Source organism: Nanorana parkeri, unplaced genomic scaffold (genome assembly GCF_000935625.1).
Source record: "Nanorana parkeri isolate BGI_ZX_2015 unplaced genomic scaffold, ASM93562v1 scaffold268, whole genome shotgun sequence".
Classification (NCBI taxonomy): domain Eukaryota; kingdom Metazoa; phylum Chordata; class Amphibia; order Anura; family Dicroglossidae; genus Nanorana; species Nanorana parkeri.
In genome coordinates, this window is record NW_017306536.1 from 943,125 (window position 1) to 963,877 (window position 20,753).

Here is a 20,753-nt window from a genome sequence, read left to right on the forward strand (position 1 = left end):
CTATTAAACTACAAATAATATCTCTAGCATAAATCCTGTGGGAGGTATACCAACAGAGCTGTCTCATTGTTGGATGGCGATGCCAACACTCACAGCACTCCCCAAACATTGTGCTGCTACTGTGGAGGCCAAGAGTAACCGGCTAGTAATATGCTACTGCTCTCTCTTTCTTCCCTGTTCCTGCAAATTGTGTGCTGATAACAGAACCTCAGGGATCATGTGGCTCAGATAGAAACAAAAACTATACATTCCCTGCTAAAAAAAAAAAAGGTTTATAAATATGTATATGCTTATATGTTTAAAGCAGTTTACTATGGCCTGCATTTTTATTCTGGCTGCATCGTTTTGGGCTTATACCATGAACTGACACCCAGCTCAACTTTCTTTGGGTCAGAAAAACATAAAAGCTAATACACACAATAAAGTTTGTTTCAAGGGTCAATCCAATCTTCATTTCAGGTATTGCTGAAGCTCCTAAATAAGCAATATCAAGCGCACACGGTCTGGTACTATGAACATTTTGTGTTTGATTCTAATTGGAGAACTCTTTTATTCTATTGTCTATAGTAACATTAGAAGCTCTTTCATGTAACCATTCTTTTAGATGCCAACACCTTGTTCCACAATACATACAGGAATTTTGATGTTTCTGTTGTTTTCAGTCTTGATTGTAGGAAAGTTGTAGCTTGTAGCTGCATTCTGACCTTCTGACAGAAAGGAAAACGCTTTCCAGTCAAGGGTTTGTTTTAATATAAAATAGTAAATTGAAACAATACTAATATCCAAGTTAACATCTGTACAAGTTCATTCTTTTCTCTGAACTGTTAAAAGTTCATTTCAGTCACTCGCGAGTCTCTCGAACTATGGCCTCCATGTGAAGGACCTTCAAAGCTTCCGAGATCTGAGGGCTGGTGTCCATCTGCCCATACATTCCCACCAGGAAAGCTCTGTGTAGAAGTACAGCGGCGTGCTCTGCAAGAAGATACATTACAAGAGTTATGATGCCAACACTGGAAGTTAATTGCTGAATAAAATAGATAAGAAAGATTGGACTGAAAGAGGGGAATAGTTTGATATGTAAAATGACAACATTCTTAGGCTAGACAGAGATGTGAAATGGCAGATAGAACGCTCAAGTGCCACAAGACTGTTAAATAGAGATCCCGAGGTATAAACATGTACAACTGCCTTGGCTGAACATGTATGTCTATGCACTGAGCAAATATTCCTGTCTCATGGATATACAAACAACAGCTAATCGGTGCTAAATGGATCCCAATAAGCTAAGTGTCAAAATTAAATAAACAAGGTCTGCTGCCGTGCCAACTATGTAGTGTGAAATTCTTAAACCATTGAACTGCAATGGGTTAAGAACAGTCTCATGGAAACTACAGCAATCATAAAGGAAAATCCTTTCTGGATGATCAATTCTTTTCACTTGATAAAACGTCAGCTTCGGAGGGTTGCAGAGGTTGTGCTGTTATGCCAGACATAAAAGAGTGTCCTGATCCAGCGACATTCATCTTATCTCAATGAGTAACTTGACGTATATCTAAAGCCAAAACGTTCTCATTTCTAGAGGGCAGGTAATGGTTATAACCTAGTTTATTTTGCTGTGTCCCATTGAAGAGATTTTCCTTCCCTTCTTGTCCTGTAGACACAACACAAAGTGATGAAAAACCTCTCCAAAGTGAGGAAAATCCCTTCTTCAGCTTTCCATATGTGACCTGAATTGCAGCCTATTTAGCAGGAAACTCGAGCCGTGGGTGGTCTATTCAGCACCACTCAGCTCATGAAACGTTGGGTGGAAAATTGTTGGCCAAATAGTGATTGCATCCTATAAGATGTGGTCACTGTTTGCGTATTCAGGCAGCCGTATGTGTTGCGGCTGTCTGATTATAATACCTGGCACTGGAGATTCCTCCATCCATTCTTTTTAGGGTGGATGGGGGAATCAAGTGACATTCTTGCATTCAGCCTGCATCTATGCCTTTGACAGATGTCACAGGAACAGGCTTCCCCACTGTACATTTTCCACTTTATTTCTGTTCTGGTATACACTGAAAATGGAAGATTTTCCACGAAATTAATTCCCAGTGACAGAAGTCACAAGGACAGAGGGGCTGAATCTTCCTAGTGTGGACAAAGTCAACAATAAAAAACCTGATAGGAGATCTAATGCCTCGCTGCTTTATCTAAAACTGAACAGTTCAGAATATATCTAGTTTTGCAAAAGAAAGCAACCCACTCTATATATGACAGCTATAAGGACATAAGATTGTGGTAGCATTTAGTGGCATGTACAGTAATGTTTGGAGGTGCTGATGCTAAATTGAGTTTCACTGTCTTATATGCAACCACAAATAAAATAAATCTTATAGATGAGCCTTACTTCTAACTCTTCCATGGCCTATTCTTCTAGTTCTTCCACCGTAACATGCAAACTGCATGTAGGCACACAGAACCTAAAAAAGGACTTTACGTGGCAGAAGAACCAGGTATGGTGTCAACATTTCCCACCAACCTCCTTTACCGTATCATGACTAAAGAGCAGGTACACTTTAAAATAGGCTATCATCATTATCAATTAATATTACACAGTGGCACACTAAAACTAAACTTTAGTAATTGGAAGACATTATATTGTATTTAGAGAGTGTCACAAAATGCCATTAAAAATCCAATGGTGATTTCCATAACATGGACCAACCCAACATAACATGGATGATGGCAGGGGATGTCTGATCAGCAGATCTTACCTTGGCATAATAGTATGTATCCGGCCAGGTTGTTCAGTGCCGTTTGTACCACTTCAGAGTCTCTACTACCAAGGCAGTACATAAAGGTCGGGAGAAAGTCTGCAGCAATGCTGGAAAAGCCATAAGGATCAATCAGTAACAGCTAAAACTTTGATTGTGTGTTTTAAATAAAAGTCCCAATCCCTGTAAAAGTTAAGTAAATGTGGAATAGTGTGGACGTGCCTCCTCAGCACGACACAGCTAAGCAGCTCTCAGTAGGCTGACCGTGTTACACTGCCCTTAAAGTGTAAGTAAACGCTAACGACTTTTAGAGGTGTTCTGTAGTTCTATGAAATGTCTAGGGATGCACCAAAACATTTGGGACGAAAATGTTACTATGGGCAAAATGACGATAGTACCAAACCGGCTGAAAATGCGGCCGGAAATAAAGTGCATCCCTAGCTTTTCTCCTCTCCGCTGCTCTAACCCGCCTGTGTCGACAGAGGCAGCGGGGATCGGGAGACACAGACTGGCGCCCAGCGGGGAGGAGAGAAACTGTCAGGAGGCCGAGTGGGGCAGAGACAGCTGTTAGCTGTCACAGGAGGCCGAGCTTTCCTCCCGCGTCGGTCTCCTGTGACAGGTGAGTCAGGATGGAGAGCAGATAAGAAATCATGGACACCGGCACTCCAAAAGAAGAATAACGTCCCTTTATTGACGTTACATGCAATAACACACTTATGTTGGACAGCAGAGTACAAACACTCAGCGATCAGTGCTAGTCGTTGAGTGTTTGTAAATAACTGAGGACATGGTAAGCTTACTGTATCCCCAGTTATGAATAAAGTTATGATGTAGTGATCTACATCACTTCCTGTTCATTCAAGATTGTGGACATAGTAACTGATACTAACTCCTCAATTTATGAATGGACAGGAGCACTCAGTATAAAGGTTTCCTGTTCATTCAGAATAGGGGTTGCGGAAAAAGATTTAGGACTCTGTGTCCGCAAACTCTTTTTCTATTTTAAAGCCCCTAACAGTAAAGTAAAAAAAAAAAAAATAATTAAAAAATAATTTTACAAATGTCAAATAGGTTGGGGAAAAAAAAGTAATTTTCGGTTTCAGTTTTGGACTGACAATTTTTTTTATTTCGGCTTTGGTCTAAAAATGTAATTTTGGTGCATCACTACAAATTTCCTGTGTGAGGGTGACAGTGCTGTTTCTCCATTTATACAGTGAGTGAGTGTTGTCACCATAAAACAGAACATTTGTTACTGGCAGGATAACTAGGTGAAAATAAAGAATATAAAGCGGAAGTGAAAACCTTACAGCAGAATTACATGGATAACAATATAAAATGTGATGCATAACAACAACAAAAAAGTCTATTAGGATAAGAGAGTGCATAAGCTACATATACATTTTAAAGATAGGGTTTGCATAACAATAAAGTGCATGCCATGCAAAATAATTAAACAAATCAAACATATGCAACACATCTCTGCAATACATGCACCCGTTTCCATGTTTTATCCCTTTATAGACCCTGCAGGTACCCCAAAAAAAATCTGCAAGAAATAAACCCTTAAGCCCTGTTGTGGGCTTACAACACATGTTTTTTTGGGGGGGAAAAGTGGTGTCAGCCCTACCTAGTGTCTTTTGGTAAACTACTTAACAGCTCCTACTCTCAGACACTAATTATTTTGTAGTCCAAGATAAGCACTAGGGAGTTCTTTGAGGTAACATGAGAAGTGTGCAGAGGACATGGAACAGCTCGGACAAGATTAATATATTTGTTTTGCACTTCTCAAACAGATATAACAAAAATGCTTCCAATGGTATATTAAATGGAGCGTAAGGATGCAAATAAGAGGCGTTCATAGTTAGGGTTTACATATACTTTAATGGGTCAAAGTCGTCAGCTCCACTATTTATGTAAAAAAAAAGAACTACTGCACAGCACAAAATGGATCAAAAGAGTTAAAAAATATAAATGTACGTACATGTAGGGCATACAATTGAAAAAAATACTTGAAACTAGGGATGCACCCATAGCAAGTACAGTACTCGGTACAAGTACAATTGCAGATACTTTTTGAGCTCCAAGACTAGACTAGAGAAAAATTCCAGTTAGGTTGCAGCTTTCATTTGTAAGGAGCACACAGAGCTCCTGGGATTTGTACATCTCTGTTTTAATGTACGATTTTGGTTTTATCAACATATATAAAGGGATGCACCGATACCAGTTTTGCGAGTACAAGTACTGATACTTGCCCAAGTAACGTACTGATACATTATTGTTTATTGTCATGTGACAGTTTTTCTAAAACAATACAGACTAATGATTTCAGGACAGTGGTGGAGCGCCATAGCCAGGTCCCAGCTGCAACCGCTGCAACCCTGGTAGTTCTCATGAAAATGCCAAGTATCGGCATTGGTACTCGAAAAGTATCTGTGCATCCCTACTTGAAACCCATAAAATACTTTCTACAACTTAAGATAATAAGCACAGCTAAAGAATATTTATCAACGGAAGATACACACAATTCCAAAAGACAATTTCTCTCTATTCGAGGGGCCAGTGACAACTTGAATGTTGAACTATACATAGCTACAGCAAAGCGCATCCGTCTCACTCACCTGGGATTACACTGAATGGAGCGCAGGGCCAGTGCGAAGGCCAGATTACGGCATGATTCCTCTTTGGAGCTCATGAGCCTCTGAAAATCGCTCTGGGAAAACAAAGAGGAACAAGCATACTGCCATTACTACATCTTCAATAAGAAGAGATCACTTTACAGCATTGATTCTACCTTACACGGAGTTCACAGCATCACAGACATGTGTCTCCTCGCACTGTTCCCTTGTTATATTCTACAAGGATTCCCTGCAGTGTGAGTGTGAGGCCCGGAGCCCGGCACCAATGAAGGGAGGTTTAAACAATTACTGCTCACTTCAAAGCCAGTTCTTCTGACACTTTTAAGTTCATACTAGAAAGCCTAATGTAAAAATATAGCCAAGGCAGAAATATTTGTTACAAATCAAAATGCTACTTCAGGCTAATGTTTAAGCCCTGGTTCACACATAGGCACATTGCATATGCGCGTCTGTCACGCGTTTTTTTTACCGCGATTCGCGGTAAAAAAAATCGCGCGACAAACGCGCGTTTCCGAGGGCTACTTGGCTGTATCCCAATGGAAACGCGCAACAAAAACGGCCCAAAGTAGTACATGTACCTTTTCAGGCGTGGGCCGTTTTGTAGCGCGTTAGGGACGGGCTGAAATACGGCAAGGTGTGAACCAGACCCATTGAATACAATGGGATTTAGATGTTTGAGCGTTTTGTAGAGCGTTCGTCGAGCGTAGAACGCGCTACAAAACGTTCAGGTGTGAACGAGGGCTTAAAGTACAACTCCACCTTCAAACTCTGGCTTTAAGGTGGAACTAAAGCCCTGATTTGAAAAACTGCAAACAGGAAGGATTTTTAATGCAGAAGAGACATTATTTGTGCCTCTTAATAATAAACGATTCTTCCCTTCATCCTTGCAAAGATGCTTTACAATGTACACTGAGCTACCCATGTGCAGCTCACTGTGTTCATTCTCTGCACACCTCGGAGCCGAAATGAATGGAGTTATGTCATCCCAGCCTGGCCAATCAAAATAGCCAAGGATTGTGAAACAGAAATAAGCCAGGGGGAAGAAGATGGCCCCGGTGAAGAAGCTTGAGGACTTTGTGGTGTTTAATGAAACTTGTAAACCACAATACTGCATTTAACAGGCACTATAAGAAGGAAGTCAGAGCGGCTGCAGAGAGTGCTTGCCTGATCTATTTGTTAACCTACGAATCTCTGATGCAAAACCAACATTTGTACGTCATATGAGAAATTATTTTAAAGTTGAACAACTCTAATGTTAGGAACTGGGGCAAATGCTGGTGGCACTGTGGTCCTAAGACCTGAAGGGAGTAGTTCTAGCATCCAGCAGGAGAGGGTATTTGGCTCCTCCTTCATGTTTAACCTGTGTGCTCACTCTGCTCCTTGTACCAGTCATCCTGATTCTACTGCCTGACCCTGCTTCCAGTGTTCCTTGTCTTTCTGATTCTGCAGCCCATACCTGCTTCCTATATGCCTTACTTCCTGTACTAGTCATCCTGATCCTGCTAACTATACCTGCTACTTGTGTACCTCATCCCAGTCTAGGGCTGCAAACAACTAATAGATCAATAATAATTGATTATGAGAAAAGTTGTCAACTATTCTCAATTGGTTGGTTGGATCCCCTAGCTCTCTCCTCCAAGCGGGGGGGAGGGCACAGCAAGCAGTGGGCAGGTGCAATAGCCAGCCTGCTATTGCAATTTGAAATGGCCAATAGGCTGGCTATTGCACCAGCCAACTACCTGCTGTATTTACATTCAGATGCCGTCTGTGGCATTTTTCCACTGGCAGCTGTCATTCCCTGGCTGAAGCTATTCAAGCGCCGTGTGTTTACAATACAGTTATTAAGAAAAAATTCTAAAAGGCGGGGAAAAAAGGTAATTTTCGGTATCGGCCTGACAAATTCTGCTGCCATTTATTTCAATGGCACCCCAAACGCGCCTCCCACCCTCAGTGTGATTGCCCGCACTGAAACGCACACAGTACTGCAATGCCGTGCATTCCAGTGCAGTGCGAATGCAAAAAATTGCGCATGCAGTTTTATTCTGAAGTAAGCTTTATGCTTGTAACACTGCATTTGTGTGTTTTATTTTAAATTAGGTTGGTATCTATTTAATTTTTTTATCCGATTAATCAAAAAAATAAATCAGCCAACTAATCGATTATGAAAATAATCATTAGTTGCAGCCCTATCCCAGTCCTCCTGATCCTGCTGTCTGTGTGCCCGAACCCTTTTCTGGCCTCACCCTTCCTTCCCGCTGTTCCTTGTTCACCCTTCCTGACCCTACCTTACCCGATTCCTCCTGTTGCTTTGTAAATAGCTCAGTTACTTAGGTAGGTCGTTCAGACTTGTACATTGCTCAGTTAGTTATTAGTCAGATAGCTGTCACGGTCAGTGGGTTTTGAAAAACCAACAAAAGCCCAGCAATATATACACTTGAGTTGTGTGCATTCAAAACCTGTTTCTGTTCTGATACAAGTTTCTGCTCTGACACACCAAGGAGGCTGAAGCGTGAGAGACCACTGTGAGCTGCTATGAGGATTGGTCCCAGTAGCGTTCAATTTTTTATATCAAGTGGAAAATGCCTTTAACAGCTTTGAGAAAAGCTGTACGGCGATACTGACCTGTGTAGACAATGTCGGCACTCAGTTTTTTAGAACTTAAGAATTATATGAAACCTGAGCATGGCTTTGGTCTATAAAGCTAGCAACCGATGGATCACCGGTAACAGATGCAAAGCTTGGCATACTCACAGCAAAGAAAGAAAGGATTTCAGGCCTCCGCACTGACATTTCATCTATGTCGCTCAGGACCTGCAGGATATCTGGAAGAAAAGGAAACAAGTCCAGGAGACATCAACTTAAATCCATCACAGGCTGAGTCTGCAGAGAAGCTGGGCCAGCATGACACAATCACAAGGCTGGGATAAAACATTGTCTTTCAATCAAGCAATTCATTTTGCAGAGAAAACAAAGTGTGATGACAGATTACCATGGACCCCTGAAGAAGGGGCCCAGCTGCCAGCTCTGCATGTTGTTCTAGGCCCCGGGCAATTCTTGGGCTTTCAAGAACTGATCGGATTGCAGGCAAGGCTCTGGGATGGATACAAAACAAAATTACCAGCGCTGTAACAGAGATGTAGAGGAAACGGGGAAAGAGCTGACACAGATCTAAGATGTGACTTTTCACTTCTCTCATGGGATTCTTTAAGTATATTCTAATAGAGATCTCCCCTGATATCAGAAGACATTTGTTGCTTATGGGCAACATTGAGAAACCGCAACTTGCTGAACTTGTCTTTGTGGCAGCCTTTGTCACAAGAAAATGAAGGAAATAATAATTTAAACAAGTCAGTATTAATCTATGACAAGGTCGCTACATCCCAATGTAAAATTTTCTACTGGCAGCAATGACAAATCTAAGTATGCAAAAAGTTCAGTTGTTTATGAATGTTTTTGTGTAGAGCTATCGGCAGGGAATATTTTTTTCTATGCCTTAAGGCATCTTGTTTTGAGCACCCAAGTGTACATCCATTTACACTTGTTAACCCCTTGTTGCCAGCCATAGTGGGCCATGGTGCCAAAGGCTGGTAGGAGGGGCTCTCAATTATGCGATCACTGTGATTGGATGCACAGTGATGATGTAATTAGAAGCCTCTATCACTTGCTCCTGATTGTTGATAGTGCCAGCTTGATCACAGTTCTGGGGGGTGCCGATTGAGCTCCATCGCAGAACAAAACAGGGATGCATTAATGTGGTAGCTAAGTGTTAAGGCCCACCTCAGTGCTGCAGCATATTCTTGTGATGCCAGCAGGAAGTGATTAACATAACAGTTACATTTTGTAGTCTGAAAACATGTGTGTAATATGTATGGATGCACCGATACCGGTTTTCCGATATCGAGTACAAAGTACTGATATGTATCTTTCGGTACTCGTCGATACTGAGTACTGGCACTACCACTAGCATGGAGACAGCTTCCTGGCTTTTTGATTGCCCGGGAAGCCGACTCCATGCTGTCTGGCCGGTTCGATAGTGATTGGCCAGGAAGCCGGCTTCCCAGCCAACCAGTATGGAGCTGGCCAAACAGAATGAAGCCGGCTTCCCGGACAATCAAGAAGCGAGTCATTCCTGATTGGCCCGGGAACGCCGGCTCCATGTTCCCTTGCGGCACTGCCATTCAGAGGAAATCTCCTCTGGCCGGACGTTACGGTTTTGGGAGTAAGTAACAGAGCATTTGCGCAAGTATGAGTAGTCGCCAAATACTTGGTATTGGCACTTTCAGTTTTGAAATGCATATTTTATATCTATTTTTAATATATACCTACCTACCCATCTATTTAGACACTCCTCAGTCTTTGATGGGGTTACATTCTGATAAACCCATCGTAACACGATTGTATTGTAAACCGAGGAGTGTACTCCAGTGTACTGTACTGCCGTGGTCGGCAGCAGACAGTACACAATAGGGAGCAATAGCCAGACTGCTATTGGCTATTGAAATCCCGTCCACTAAGAGGAGGAGGAGTGTACCTGAGAAAGTTCTTAGCTGGGCGGGTGCAATAGCTGCTATTGCAATTTGAAATAGCCAGTAGATGTCTGGAAATTGCTCCTGGCTGTTTACATTCACCTGTCGGCTGTGAAAGCTAGCCGGCAGGTGAATGGGGAAGCGTAGTGCCGCGGGGATGATTGCTTGAGAGTTATTATTAATTCTAAAGCAACCAGAAACTACAGTTATCCGGCACCTACCGATCCCTGTGGATCCCAGTACTGTACAGTAAACTCCATTGTAAATGCGAAAGATTGTAACTCGATCGATCGCAACCCAAGGAGCATCTGTACACACACACAACCGCTGTTTTATAGGTAAACATTTAACACGTCAAAGGATTCTCAGAGCGCTATGGGAGAGCAGAATAATAGTTATCTCTTTTCAGGGGTTGTACTGGAGGCAAAATTAGAAAGTGGAGAAGTCACTGCACTGACTCAGTTGGGTAGGCTATACACTTTTTGGCTGTTTCTTGATGAACTGGCCAAATCCCGCACAGTAGGTGCCCTGTCCTTCCACCCCACATCCCTTGATCAGAAGATCAAAAGATCCCAATTTGGCAGTGAAAGTGGAAATACACTTTAAGATCCAGAACCTATCTACTTATTCACAGGCAGAGCTACCAACAGGTACAATACAAAATCCACTGCAAAAGTAATAAACTTTGGAGTAGTAATAAAATTAAAGCCCCTTTTTGAGCAAAAAGCAGAGTTTGGACCCTTTTCAAACCAAGAGCCGAGCAGAAACATAGAAACGTACCCTCCACTGTATGACTACGGGAAATCCTCTTAAGGTAAGGTGCCATTTCAGCAGCGGTAAGAGGTGTAAACATTGAGACGCTGACGAGAGGAAGTGACCCTGCAGTTGAGTCATCTGTGCCAAAACATGGGAGAAAATTGTTATATGAAAACAGTCTAAATAAAAACACAAATCTAGAATTGATAGCTAACAGTTAGGACCTGTACATCTATGTCCTCTGACATTCTCTGAGGCCCCGTTCACACCTTTCCGTTTTGTCGGGCGTTCAACGTTCTATGAACGCTCTACAAAACGTACAACCATGAAAATCCCATTGTTTTCTATGGGCATGGTTCACACCTTTCCGTATTTCCGCCCGTCTGAACGCCCTACAAAACGGCTGACGCCCAAACAAGTACATGTACTTCTTTGGGGCGTTTTCCATTGGGATACAGGCAAGCAGCCTTCGGGGTCGCGCGATTTTTTTTTAACCGCGATTCGTGTGACGGTCGCGCGACAGACGTGCATACGTAAAACGCCTAGGTGTGAACCCAGAGTTAGGAGGGGACCTACTATTTATATAACAAAGTAGCCCATTAATCTTTTCCCTGCCGCTGATGTAAGCCATACATCAGCAGCAGTGAGGCCCTGTCTGCAGTATAGCAGCTGGGAGTCTGTTTACATGTGTAAAGCCTACTGTTGGCTTTAGCGCTAGTTCACACCAGCCCCAGTGCGTTATGGCACGATTCGGTGGCAGAATACGCCGGATCGCATCCCAGCCAGGTCACTGCGTTCTGGGACGTGGCGGTGCATTGAAGTCAAGGGCACCGCAGCTACGCCCTCAGCCGCAGTTTGATCGCCTTCACCAGAAACACGTGGCACAAAAAATTGTGCATGTAGCATTTTTTTCTAATCACACTGGACCGGAACGCAGGCATTGATGTGCCACACATTCTAGTGCGGGCGATCACACTACGGCCGGGGGGCGTGGCTGCGGTGCCATTGACGTCAATGCACTGCTATGCCCTTTCCCGCCCCAGAACGCAGTGATCTGTCCGGGATGCAATCCAGTGCATTCTGGCACCGAATCTTCCTGGAACGCACTGAGTCTGGTGTGAACTAGCCCTTAAGGTGCCCATACACCTTACGACCATCGCAAGACCTTTGTCTTGCGATGGTCGTAAGCTCATTGAAAGCTTGTACGATCTGCCCATCCTGGATGGGCAGATCGTACTTGCGATCATCGAAAGCCCGCCCCGCTGAGGGGCGGGCTTCCGATGACCGCAGTGAGGGGCGGGCTTCCGATCACTGCAAACGGACAGTGTGGGCGTGCGCACACCGGCCCGTTCGGCAGTTGTCGAACAAGCAGGCCATTAACCCGTACGATTCTCGGCGGGTTTTCAAGCCTGCTTGTTCGACGGAAGACGTGCGACCGTACAGTAGAAACGGTCACACGCCTTCCATACAGTGTACGATTCTCGTACGACCGCGGGATTTCCCGCGATTCTCGTACGAGAATCGTACAGTGTATGGGCACCTTTAGATTGGAGGTGGTTTACAGGTGCCTGATTACTATCACAAGTCTTTACATGTGCGTAATCAGGAACCATCATGTAACATTAAGTACTGCAGCTGCCACCATTTTATTCTACAGGATCTCTTCTTTCAGGAAATATATAACTTTGATATGTGATTTTTCCCTTAAAGGTTCATGCAGGTCACCCACTGACCTTCTATTTCATAAAAACTTTAATTGTGCAGTCTTTCTGTTGCAATGGCCAACTCCTGAGATGGCTCTTATTAGTCCATGCAAGGGAATCTTACTCCTTCTAAAAGCTCCTTAAAGGCCTATGTCAATGGGCTATGATGGACATATAGAGCATGCATTTGACATCTGCTGTAGATGCATCTGAAATCATTCTGAGATCACTCATAATTCCTAAAAGATGCCGTTGACCTACTTCAGCCACTTTTGCGTTCCCATAAACTTGTATGGGGAGAGTGGCAGTTCTAAAGTGAACAAAAGCCTGCTGACAGTTGCAGTTATGTAAAAAGAGAACCTAGTGGCGAGACTGAAATCTCATAAAGGTCACAGGGAGTCATGGACACTTTACAAAGATCTGACTGCTGGAGACCCAAAGATACAAGAATCCAGTGATTAAACAACACTGCTTTCAACCCAAAACTGAAATGTACCCTTTATTCTGTACCTCAGAGAAGTCATTGTTTCCTAGTGAATGGATTAGTTGAATACATGTGATGTTTCAGGGCACAAAATGAATGATTCTACTGCATTTTCAACAAATTATATTTGAAATTACACTTGCACACATTCAATCTCTGCTCATATGTAGGTAAACATACAGATTTCAAAGTAGTATTAAACTATCAACCTTTTTTTCAATAATGAATCCAGATCAAACATATACTTACATTGCAATGAAGTGTACTCCTTTACATTTTTGCACAAGCACTTACAGGTTTCATGAGGAATCATGAGAAAATTAAAACTTAAGACAAAATAAAAAGATTTTCAAATCTCAGCAACATTGCAATGTTTTTGAATAGCATTATCTCTGAGTAATTTCTGAATTGTTGCATGCAGCTGCAATATCACCAGGGTCACTTTCCAAATATTGCACTGGGACACTATATTATGTCATAGAATTACGGGGACACACCTTCTCTCTCTTCATCCTGGCTCTTCTCCAAAGTCCCACCTCTGCTGGGCAGGCTTAGACCAGCCAGGAGAGACTTGAGCATATTTAGATCATTGTTCTCCGAGGACAAAGCACTGCAAAATGATAGACATCAGAGAGATCACCATACAGAAAAACATCAGATATTTCTTCTAATAAACATGCACCAGTGTTTTAAAAATACCGGTTTATCTACAGCCAATGAGAGTGGCTCTGTGCTTTGTGATCCCAGCGATCACAAGTTTACACAGTGTAATAGTAAACCAAGAACAGGCGTCTCCTTCCTCTCACAACTGCTGATCACTCTGCCATAGAGAGGGGAACAGTCAGGCTGCGCACCAGTGAAGTATTTCTTATTTTATTTTTTACTAATTAATACATTTTTCACTAATTAATGAATGTATTATTATTAACTTTAGACAGTAAAATCCATAAGGTGACAGCTCATAACTTTACCTACTGACCCACCTTATGCTTGTACAAGTCTGAGCATGACACCCACTACATAATCTACATACTTCCCCTCCTGCCTGTACATGTCTGGTGTGATTATGACACCCCCTATATTAGCTATATATACCCCCTTCCTGTTTGTACATGTACGACACCCCCTATATAATCTATATATACCCCATCCTGCCTGTACATGTCTAAGTATGACATCCCCTATATTAGCTATTTATACCCCATCCTGCCTGTACAAGTCTGAGTATGATATCCCCTATATAATCTATATATACACCCCATCCTGCCTGTACAAGTCTGAGTATGATATCCCCTATATAATCTATATATACACCCCATCCTGCCTGTACAAGTCTGAGTATGATATCCCCTATATAATCTATATATACACCCCATCCTGCCTGTACAAGTCTGAGTATGATATCCCCTATATAATCTATATATACACCCCATCCTGCCTGTACAAGTCTGAGTATGATATCCCCTATATAATCTATATATACACCCCATCCTGCCTGTACAAGTCTGAGTATGATATCCCCTATATAATCTATATATACATCCCATCCTGCCTGTACAAGTCTGAGTATGACACCCCCTATATTAGCTATTTATACCCCCTCCTGTACACGTCTAAGAGTGGCATCCCTATATAACCTATACATACCCCATTCTGTCTGTACATGTCTGGGTATGACAATCCCAACAGAATATAATTTGGTTTAAATTTATAAAGAAAACATAATTTATTTGATTTGTTTTAACAGTAACGAAAAAACACTTTTTTTTCAAAATTGCAGGTCCTTCCTCCTTTACATTGTTAAAAAAAAACTGTAGTTTTTACATGCCATCAAAATACAGTTCTATCTATCTCAAAAGATGATATAAAATGTATTGCAAGACCGAGTAATTGTCAGTCAGACTATCACAGCACTAAAAAATGGCATGTAAAGGAAGAAGGTGAAACATGCTGGTACTGGGGTGGATAATGTGTCTATAGGTGTATTCCATTTGTGTAAAACATCTACAGGGTTTGCAAAAATGAATACTTCCCTCTGTGATCAACAGTGGTGGAGCATACAGTGTGAACACTATACTCTGGGCACCAGAACTGTTAGCTATCTATCAGGATTTGCTTTTACTGTCCTATTCTCAGACTCAATCAAGCTTCCTGCGTTGTGTAGCATGAGTGACCAGAAATAGTAGACAGCCTATGACTAGCCATACATGCTGAACTTTACTAGATTTGGTTAACTTTAAAAAAACAAGTTCAAAATTTGACAAATGACAACGTTTTCGATTCAAAATCTGTTCGCCAACAGAAATCCTGAAACTAGACATTTTATTTTCTTCCATAAACTTTTATTAGATTGAAACTGGTCATTTTTGAGAAATGTTGTCAGTTTGAAATGCTGTTTACATCACATGCACTTACAGATGTCTGTGACTGGTCATAGTGTAGACAATAGAAAACATTCAATACCTTGCATAAAATATCAAATTATTACTATTATTCTGATAAAGAATGTTCGTTAATTGTTCATCTCTAAAATTGTTCTTACCTGGGTTATGCTTAGCCTAAGGAACCTTCATTCTGCCTAAATGCTAAATGTCAATATCGCTACAGGCTCTTCCAAGTAAAATTCATCAACCAATCTGAAGCCAAAATATATGGTTTAGTTTTGGAAGGAGTTTGAAATGGTAAACCCCTATGAGGTTGTAATTGTTGTCCATATCTCTGCTGGAGAGAATCTCCCCTATCTGTTTGTCTTGAGAATCATTGTCAGTGGCACAAAAAAAGTGGAAATCCTAAATTTTACATCTGTCACCGAAAAAGTAGAAGAGAGAAGATCTTCCAATGGGGAAACCTGTTCTGGGAAAATGTCTAAATCGGCGACTTCCCTTTACCTTGGAGAGATTTCCCATTACTTCATGTGCTGTTTCTGAACAGTAAGTAAAGGGAAATCACCTCAACTGGAAACAGCATTTAAAAATATAGATTTTGAAAGTCCCTCAAGCATTGCAGTCATTTGTCGTCTTAAAATGACATTAAAGTCGCATTTCCGACCCCCCTTAATGATGCTTTAAGGACTTAATCCATTCATCATCTTCTTTCCAGTAGTTTTCAGGAGTCCCTCCAGCGCTGGTGCCGGTCTCTGATCCAGCACAGACTCCTCGGGCCCCACGGTGTCTGTCCGCATGCACGCTCCCGGCCCAACTTACCCTGTGTCTCTCCTCTTCTCCCGGCCGAAGATCTCTACTGCACATGCGCCCACCCCATCATCCTTCACGGCCGGTCGAGAATCTTCAGATCTTCGGACGGGAGCGAGCAGCGGAGACACAGGTAAGTTTTTACCTATTTGGTAACTTTTTTTTAATTATGATTATGCATATATCTACTGCTTGCTAGCAGTAGATATATGCAAAAAAGAAATATGAAGGTATAATTGAACTGTAAGAAACACTTAGCGCAAAGCAAGGCACAGCAAAAGTGTTTTCAGCCATTAGGGTGTACTAATGAATATAGAACTGCATCTTTTCTATATGCCTTGAGTTAAGCTGAATACACAGATCTTTGTAACAAAGTAAACAGTAGGAGTGCTAAGCTTCTCTATTTCTTTTACACTTTTAATTAAAAAAGAAAAAAAAAAAGTATATTAACATACGATACATCAAATAGTTGTGAGGGATCTATTGACATTGAAGAACATTTGACAGTTCTGCTGTGAGCTTTGGCACAAATAGCTCACAGTAAAGAAAAAACACAATAACATATGCAGCCAGGACATTCGAGGTATTTCATATTTAAATGACTTACTGTAGGGGATCAGAGTGTTTCTGTAAGAAGGACACAGCTGCCTGAGCGTCACATGTGATGTACTTGTGGATGAACTGTACAAATTTACTGATGAAGCCAGCCAGCTGCCTGGAATACTTTCTGTAATGCTAAATACAAGCAGAACAGCAGTTAGGGTAAGATGACCAATAGCTGTAAATATATTAATACATCAATACAAAGAAAAAAAGTCTATGCACAACAGAGTGCTGCGCTGCACTGACACGCATTGTTTTGTGCATTGCACAAAAATGCAGAAATGCATCATTTTTGTGCAAAACATACCAACGCACTTGGTTTGAACAGGGCACAGAGAGAGCAATTTCTCTCTCACTGCCCTAGGGTTGGGCTTGTGTTGTCAAAGCAGATGAATACAGTTTAATGCACCCAGTGAGTCCTAAATTAAAATATACAAGGTACCTACACTGGATTTACCTGACAGGATTGCATTATTTGACTATGTCTGATAATCCTCAAATGATTTCTGTTCACCTGAGAATCTCCTAACCCAGATTGAACACAAGGACTCAAGCTTTTGCTTACAGATGCTATGAATGGACCAGGAGTCCACACTGCACATGTGTGCAGGGAATGTACACAAAATAAAAGCACAGTCTCTTCCGCCAAAAAAAACGCTTAGCATTTTTTTGTTAAATGACTAAGCTTTATGCTTTCCAGGTAAAATAAAAAAATGTCCTAAATCCAACACTAAACAATTCCAATAGTCTGCTTCCTTGTATTCACCCTTTACAGAACTGTTTGCTGCTAAAAGGCACATACACTTTAACAGAATATTCAAACGGACATTGCTTCTTACCTGTAGGAGTTTGATAAAGGACAGAAGGCAGTCCCAAAGGGCTTCTTGATGCTCGCTATGGAACACCTGGGGTTGCAGGAGCTCCAGAATACCCAAAACATGCATGAAGAATGAAAGATGATGCTGTTGCCGAAATTCATGGAAATTCAGGTGCACACGGCCATGGAGCAAAGCTGCTATCATCGGCAAGTGTCTAAAACAGAAATTTTCAGTCAGTTTATAAAACATCTATAAGCAGGAATTATGCTCCAGTGCTGCAATTTTCCCTGCAGTTAGAATGATCAGAAATATGCAATCCTCTTTGATTAGGAGAATGTAGTGAATGTATATACATTAGGCTCAATTCCTAAAGCTCTAACAGAAGGATTTGGATATTTGTTTTAGTATTGTGACTAAGTTTCAAATTTAACTGGACTCAACTGAAAAATTGTACCCATCGTAAAAATACTTTTCTCTGAGCTCATTAAGGCCCCATTCACACCTGACCGTTTTGTAGCGCGTCCTACGCTCGATGAACGCTCTACAAAACGGTCAAAAAAATAAATAGCATTGTAGTCAATGGTATCGTTCCCACCTGTCCGTATTTCCGCCCGTCCCGAACGCACTACAAAACGGCCCACGCATGAAAAGGTCCCGGAGCGTTTTTTGCTGCGTATTGGTCCGTTTTGTAGGGCGTTTTCCATTTGTATACTGCCAAGTAGCCTTTGGAATCGCGCAACTTTTTTATCGCGGTAAAAAAAACGCGTGACAGACGCGCATATTACAATACGCATAGGTGTGAATGGGGCCTAAAGGACACAGTGGACATCGGGAAACTCTGACCATTGGCTTATTTATAAGGGGACACCTGACTGAGTAATGGCCAGATTCACCTGTGTAAATGGCCCTAGAAGCCCAAGGCCTCCTCTAGAAAGCTCGGATACAGAGACTAAATGTAATCAGTGGCTGCGAGGTAAACCCACAAAGCATGAACTTAGCCAGAGAGGGAAGAGAACATTTCCTGAAGCTGGACAGAGAGATGAAGGACTATGTCCTGGTTGAGGTAGGACAGGAAGGGAGGAGGATCTGGCCCTCAAACCCACTTCAATCCTGTGTAGGACCAGAGAAAGTTCTTCACAGAACAAAGCTGTCAGTGCAGGGCTACAAGGCTGCCAGGTGTATATGCTCTTTTGGACCCGGGCTTGAATTAAGTGTGCCTGCAGCAAATGGAGGTCTCAGTGCAAGCAGGTATCTGGTGCCTGGAACGTCAAAGCTATTCTGATAATGCAAAATATCATTGTAAAATTTCCTGTGAAGAACACACCCCTATTAGAATCAGATCATCTGGTTTATTCCTGAGAATGTACTCCTTAAGTTTTGTTTAAAATATAAGATTTTTTTTAATGGAATAACATTCCCCTTTGGTGTTTGAGAGTTATGCGATCCTGGACTGCCCCATGTTTAAATCCTGTGTCATTTATTAGCAATAACATAAACTTAACATATTTTTCATATAGGTATTTGAATTTACATATTGAAAAAATTAACCCTTGCAGTGAGACTACCCCTTCACTGCAAGGGTTAAGTGCCCGTTTTGGTCTAGGGCCTAAAATAAGAAATATATATCAGTAACTGCTCAGCTCTCTTCCCCTGTTCTGGCTGACCCTCGGCATCCTCATGTATAATTCAAGTCAATGGACTTGTATTACACATGATGACTGTAAGGCTGTATTACACGTGAGGCTGCAGGGACCGGTCTTGCAGCATGGCAAGACCAAGGTTCGGATGAGTATATCTTTTGTATTTTAGACCCTACAAAACGAGTACTTAACCCTTGCAGTGTGGGGGAAGACCCAATGCAGGGTTAAGTTTTTTAACTGCCCGAAGTTCTTCTTTAACCCTTTCGCTGCCAAGGACGTATGGCATACGGACCTACAAAAGTGCTTCCAGCTGGCCAGGTCAGTATGCCATACGGACCTGGCATTTACAGTTCTACTATAAGCTGATGGTCGCTTTAGCGACCATCAGCTTATAGTATAACTGTTCAGCAGACTGTCCCCTTTAAATTAATAGCTGTCATCAGCGGCAGGTTCCGCCAGTCAGTGCTGCAGGATCGGACAGGGGAGGGGGGAATCCCTGCAGGGAGCTCTCTGCAGGGATAGATCGAGAAGTGGGCTAGCGACGGTATGTGTTAGCTCACCTCCCGATCTATTGAGCCGACCTGTGACAGTCTCATTGTTACAGGTCGGCTCAGATTATGAGGCTGAGTGAAAATCACTCACCTCATAATTCTCCTTTAAGGTATAAATAAAGCATTATTTAAAAAATAATTGCCCACTTGTCCAATTTTTCTACCGACAAGATTTCTTTAGCAATTGCTGGTTAATAAAATAGATACCTTGTAATTATCTCCTCCTGACAGCTGCAGCTAACTTTGAACTGTATACGGTATGTCTTTGTTAACATTTTAAAGTGCAAACACACTAACATCAGTGCTAAAAGATTTGCTGACAGGAGATCTAAGCAGCTGCAGTACACTCACAGGCATGTGTCCAGCACTGAAAGACATAGGATGTATAATTTACGTTCTCAGAGCTTTAGTGACTATTTTTAAAGATGGCATTTAAACACCTTGTTACAATTTCAAAGGTGTTTTCATTATTTAAATTAAGCATGTCATAAATATATCTATATCTCAGTTAAAAAAGAGCACCTTTCATTTCAGTAGTATGTCCAATATGGTACAGGGCTTTAATTGATTTAGTATTCACTAACCACAGACCATCCTGTGCCATTTGTGACTGGTCCGCTACACAGTAACCACTCGATTTAGCAGAGTGTGTACCTGAGCAGAAGGATGGGATGTGCCACGGCAAGCTTGCGACAAGCCAAATTGGCATCTGACATTCGGTTATCTTTCGCATCGTTTGTTTCAGCCAGCAGGGTAATGAAGCGGTGTATGAGGCCATCCATCTGATACATTAAGGTTGAAAATATAAGTAAAAGTTATTCAATGAACAACAAAAAAGAACACAGCAACACAGATAGAACTATAAAGTTACTGCCTCTCAGTGTAAAGCAACAGTAACATATGCTCTAGATTATTTTTATTTTCACTGATCTACACCACAAAATATGGAAAAATAAATAAATACATTTTCAATTAAAAGGTAAATATAATAATGGTTTTATTTTTTACGTTTATACATTTTTAAAGTGATGTTTTTATATATATCTATAGATAGATATATCTATAGATATATATATCTATAACACA

General features: G+C 41.6%; 1 protein-coding gene across 2 annotated transcripts in view; it reads right to left on the minus strand.

Moving 5' to 3' along the window:
- Positions 1-730: 730 nt before the first annotated feature.
- The window catches only part of INTS1 (integrator complex subunit 1), an 83,701-nt gene continuing 63,678 nt past the window's right edge, over positions 731-20,753 (minus strand). Inside the window, exons 41-49 of one of the 2 annotated variants that reach the window (XM_018557117.1) lie at positions 20,322-20,449; positions 17,498-17,690; positions 16,663-16,790; positions 13,362-13,474; positions 10,702-10,815; positions 8,147-8,217; positions 5,378-5,469; positions 2,760-2,869; positions 731-972 (exon numbers count right to left, since the gene is read on the minus strand). In XM_018557117.1, coding sequence (XP_018412619.1) covers positions 842-972; positions 2,760-2,869; positions 5,378-5,469; positions 8,147-8,217; positions 10,702-10,815; positions 13,362-13,474; positions 16,663-16,790; positions 17,498-17,690; positions 20,322-20,449 — 1,080 coding nt within the window. In that variant the 3' untranslated portion in view covers positions 731-841. Of the gene's footprint in view, positions 973-2,759; positions 2,870-5,377; positions 5,470-8,146; positions 8,218-10,701; positions 10,822-13,361; positions 13,475-16,662; positions 16,791-17,497; positions 17,691-20,321; positions 20,450-20,753 lie in introns of both variants that reach the window. The other variant, XM_018557116.1, reaches the window with a different exon arrangement.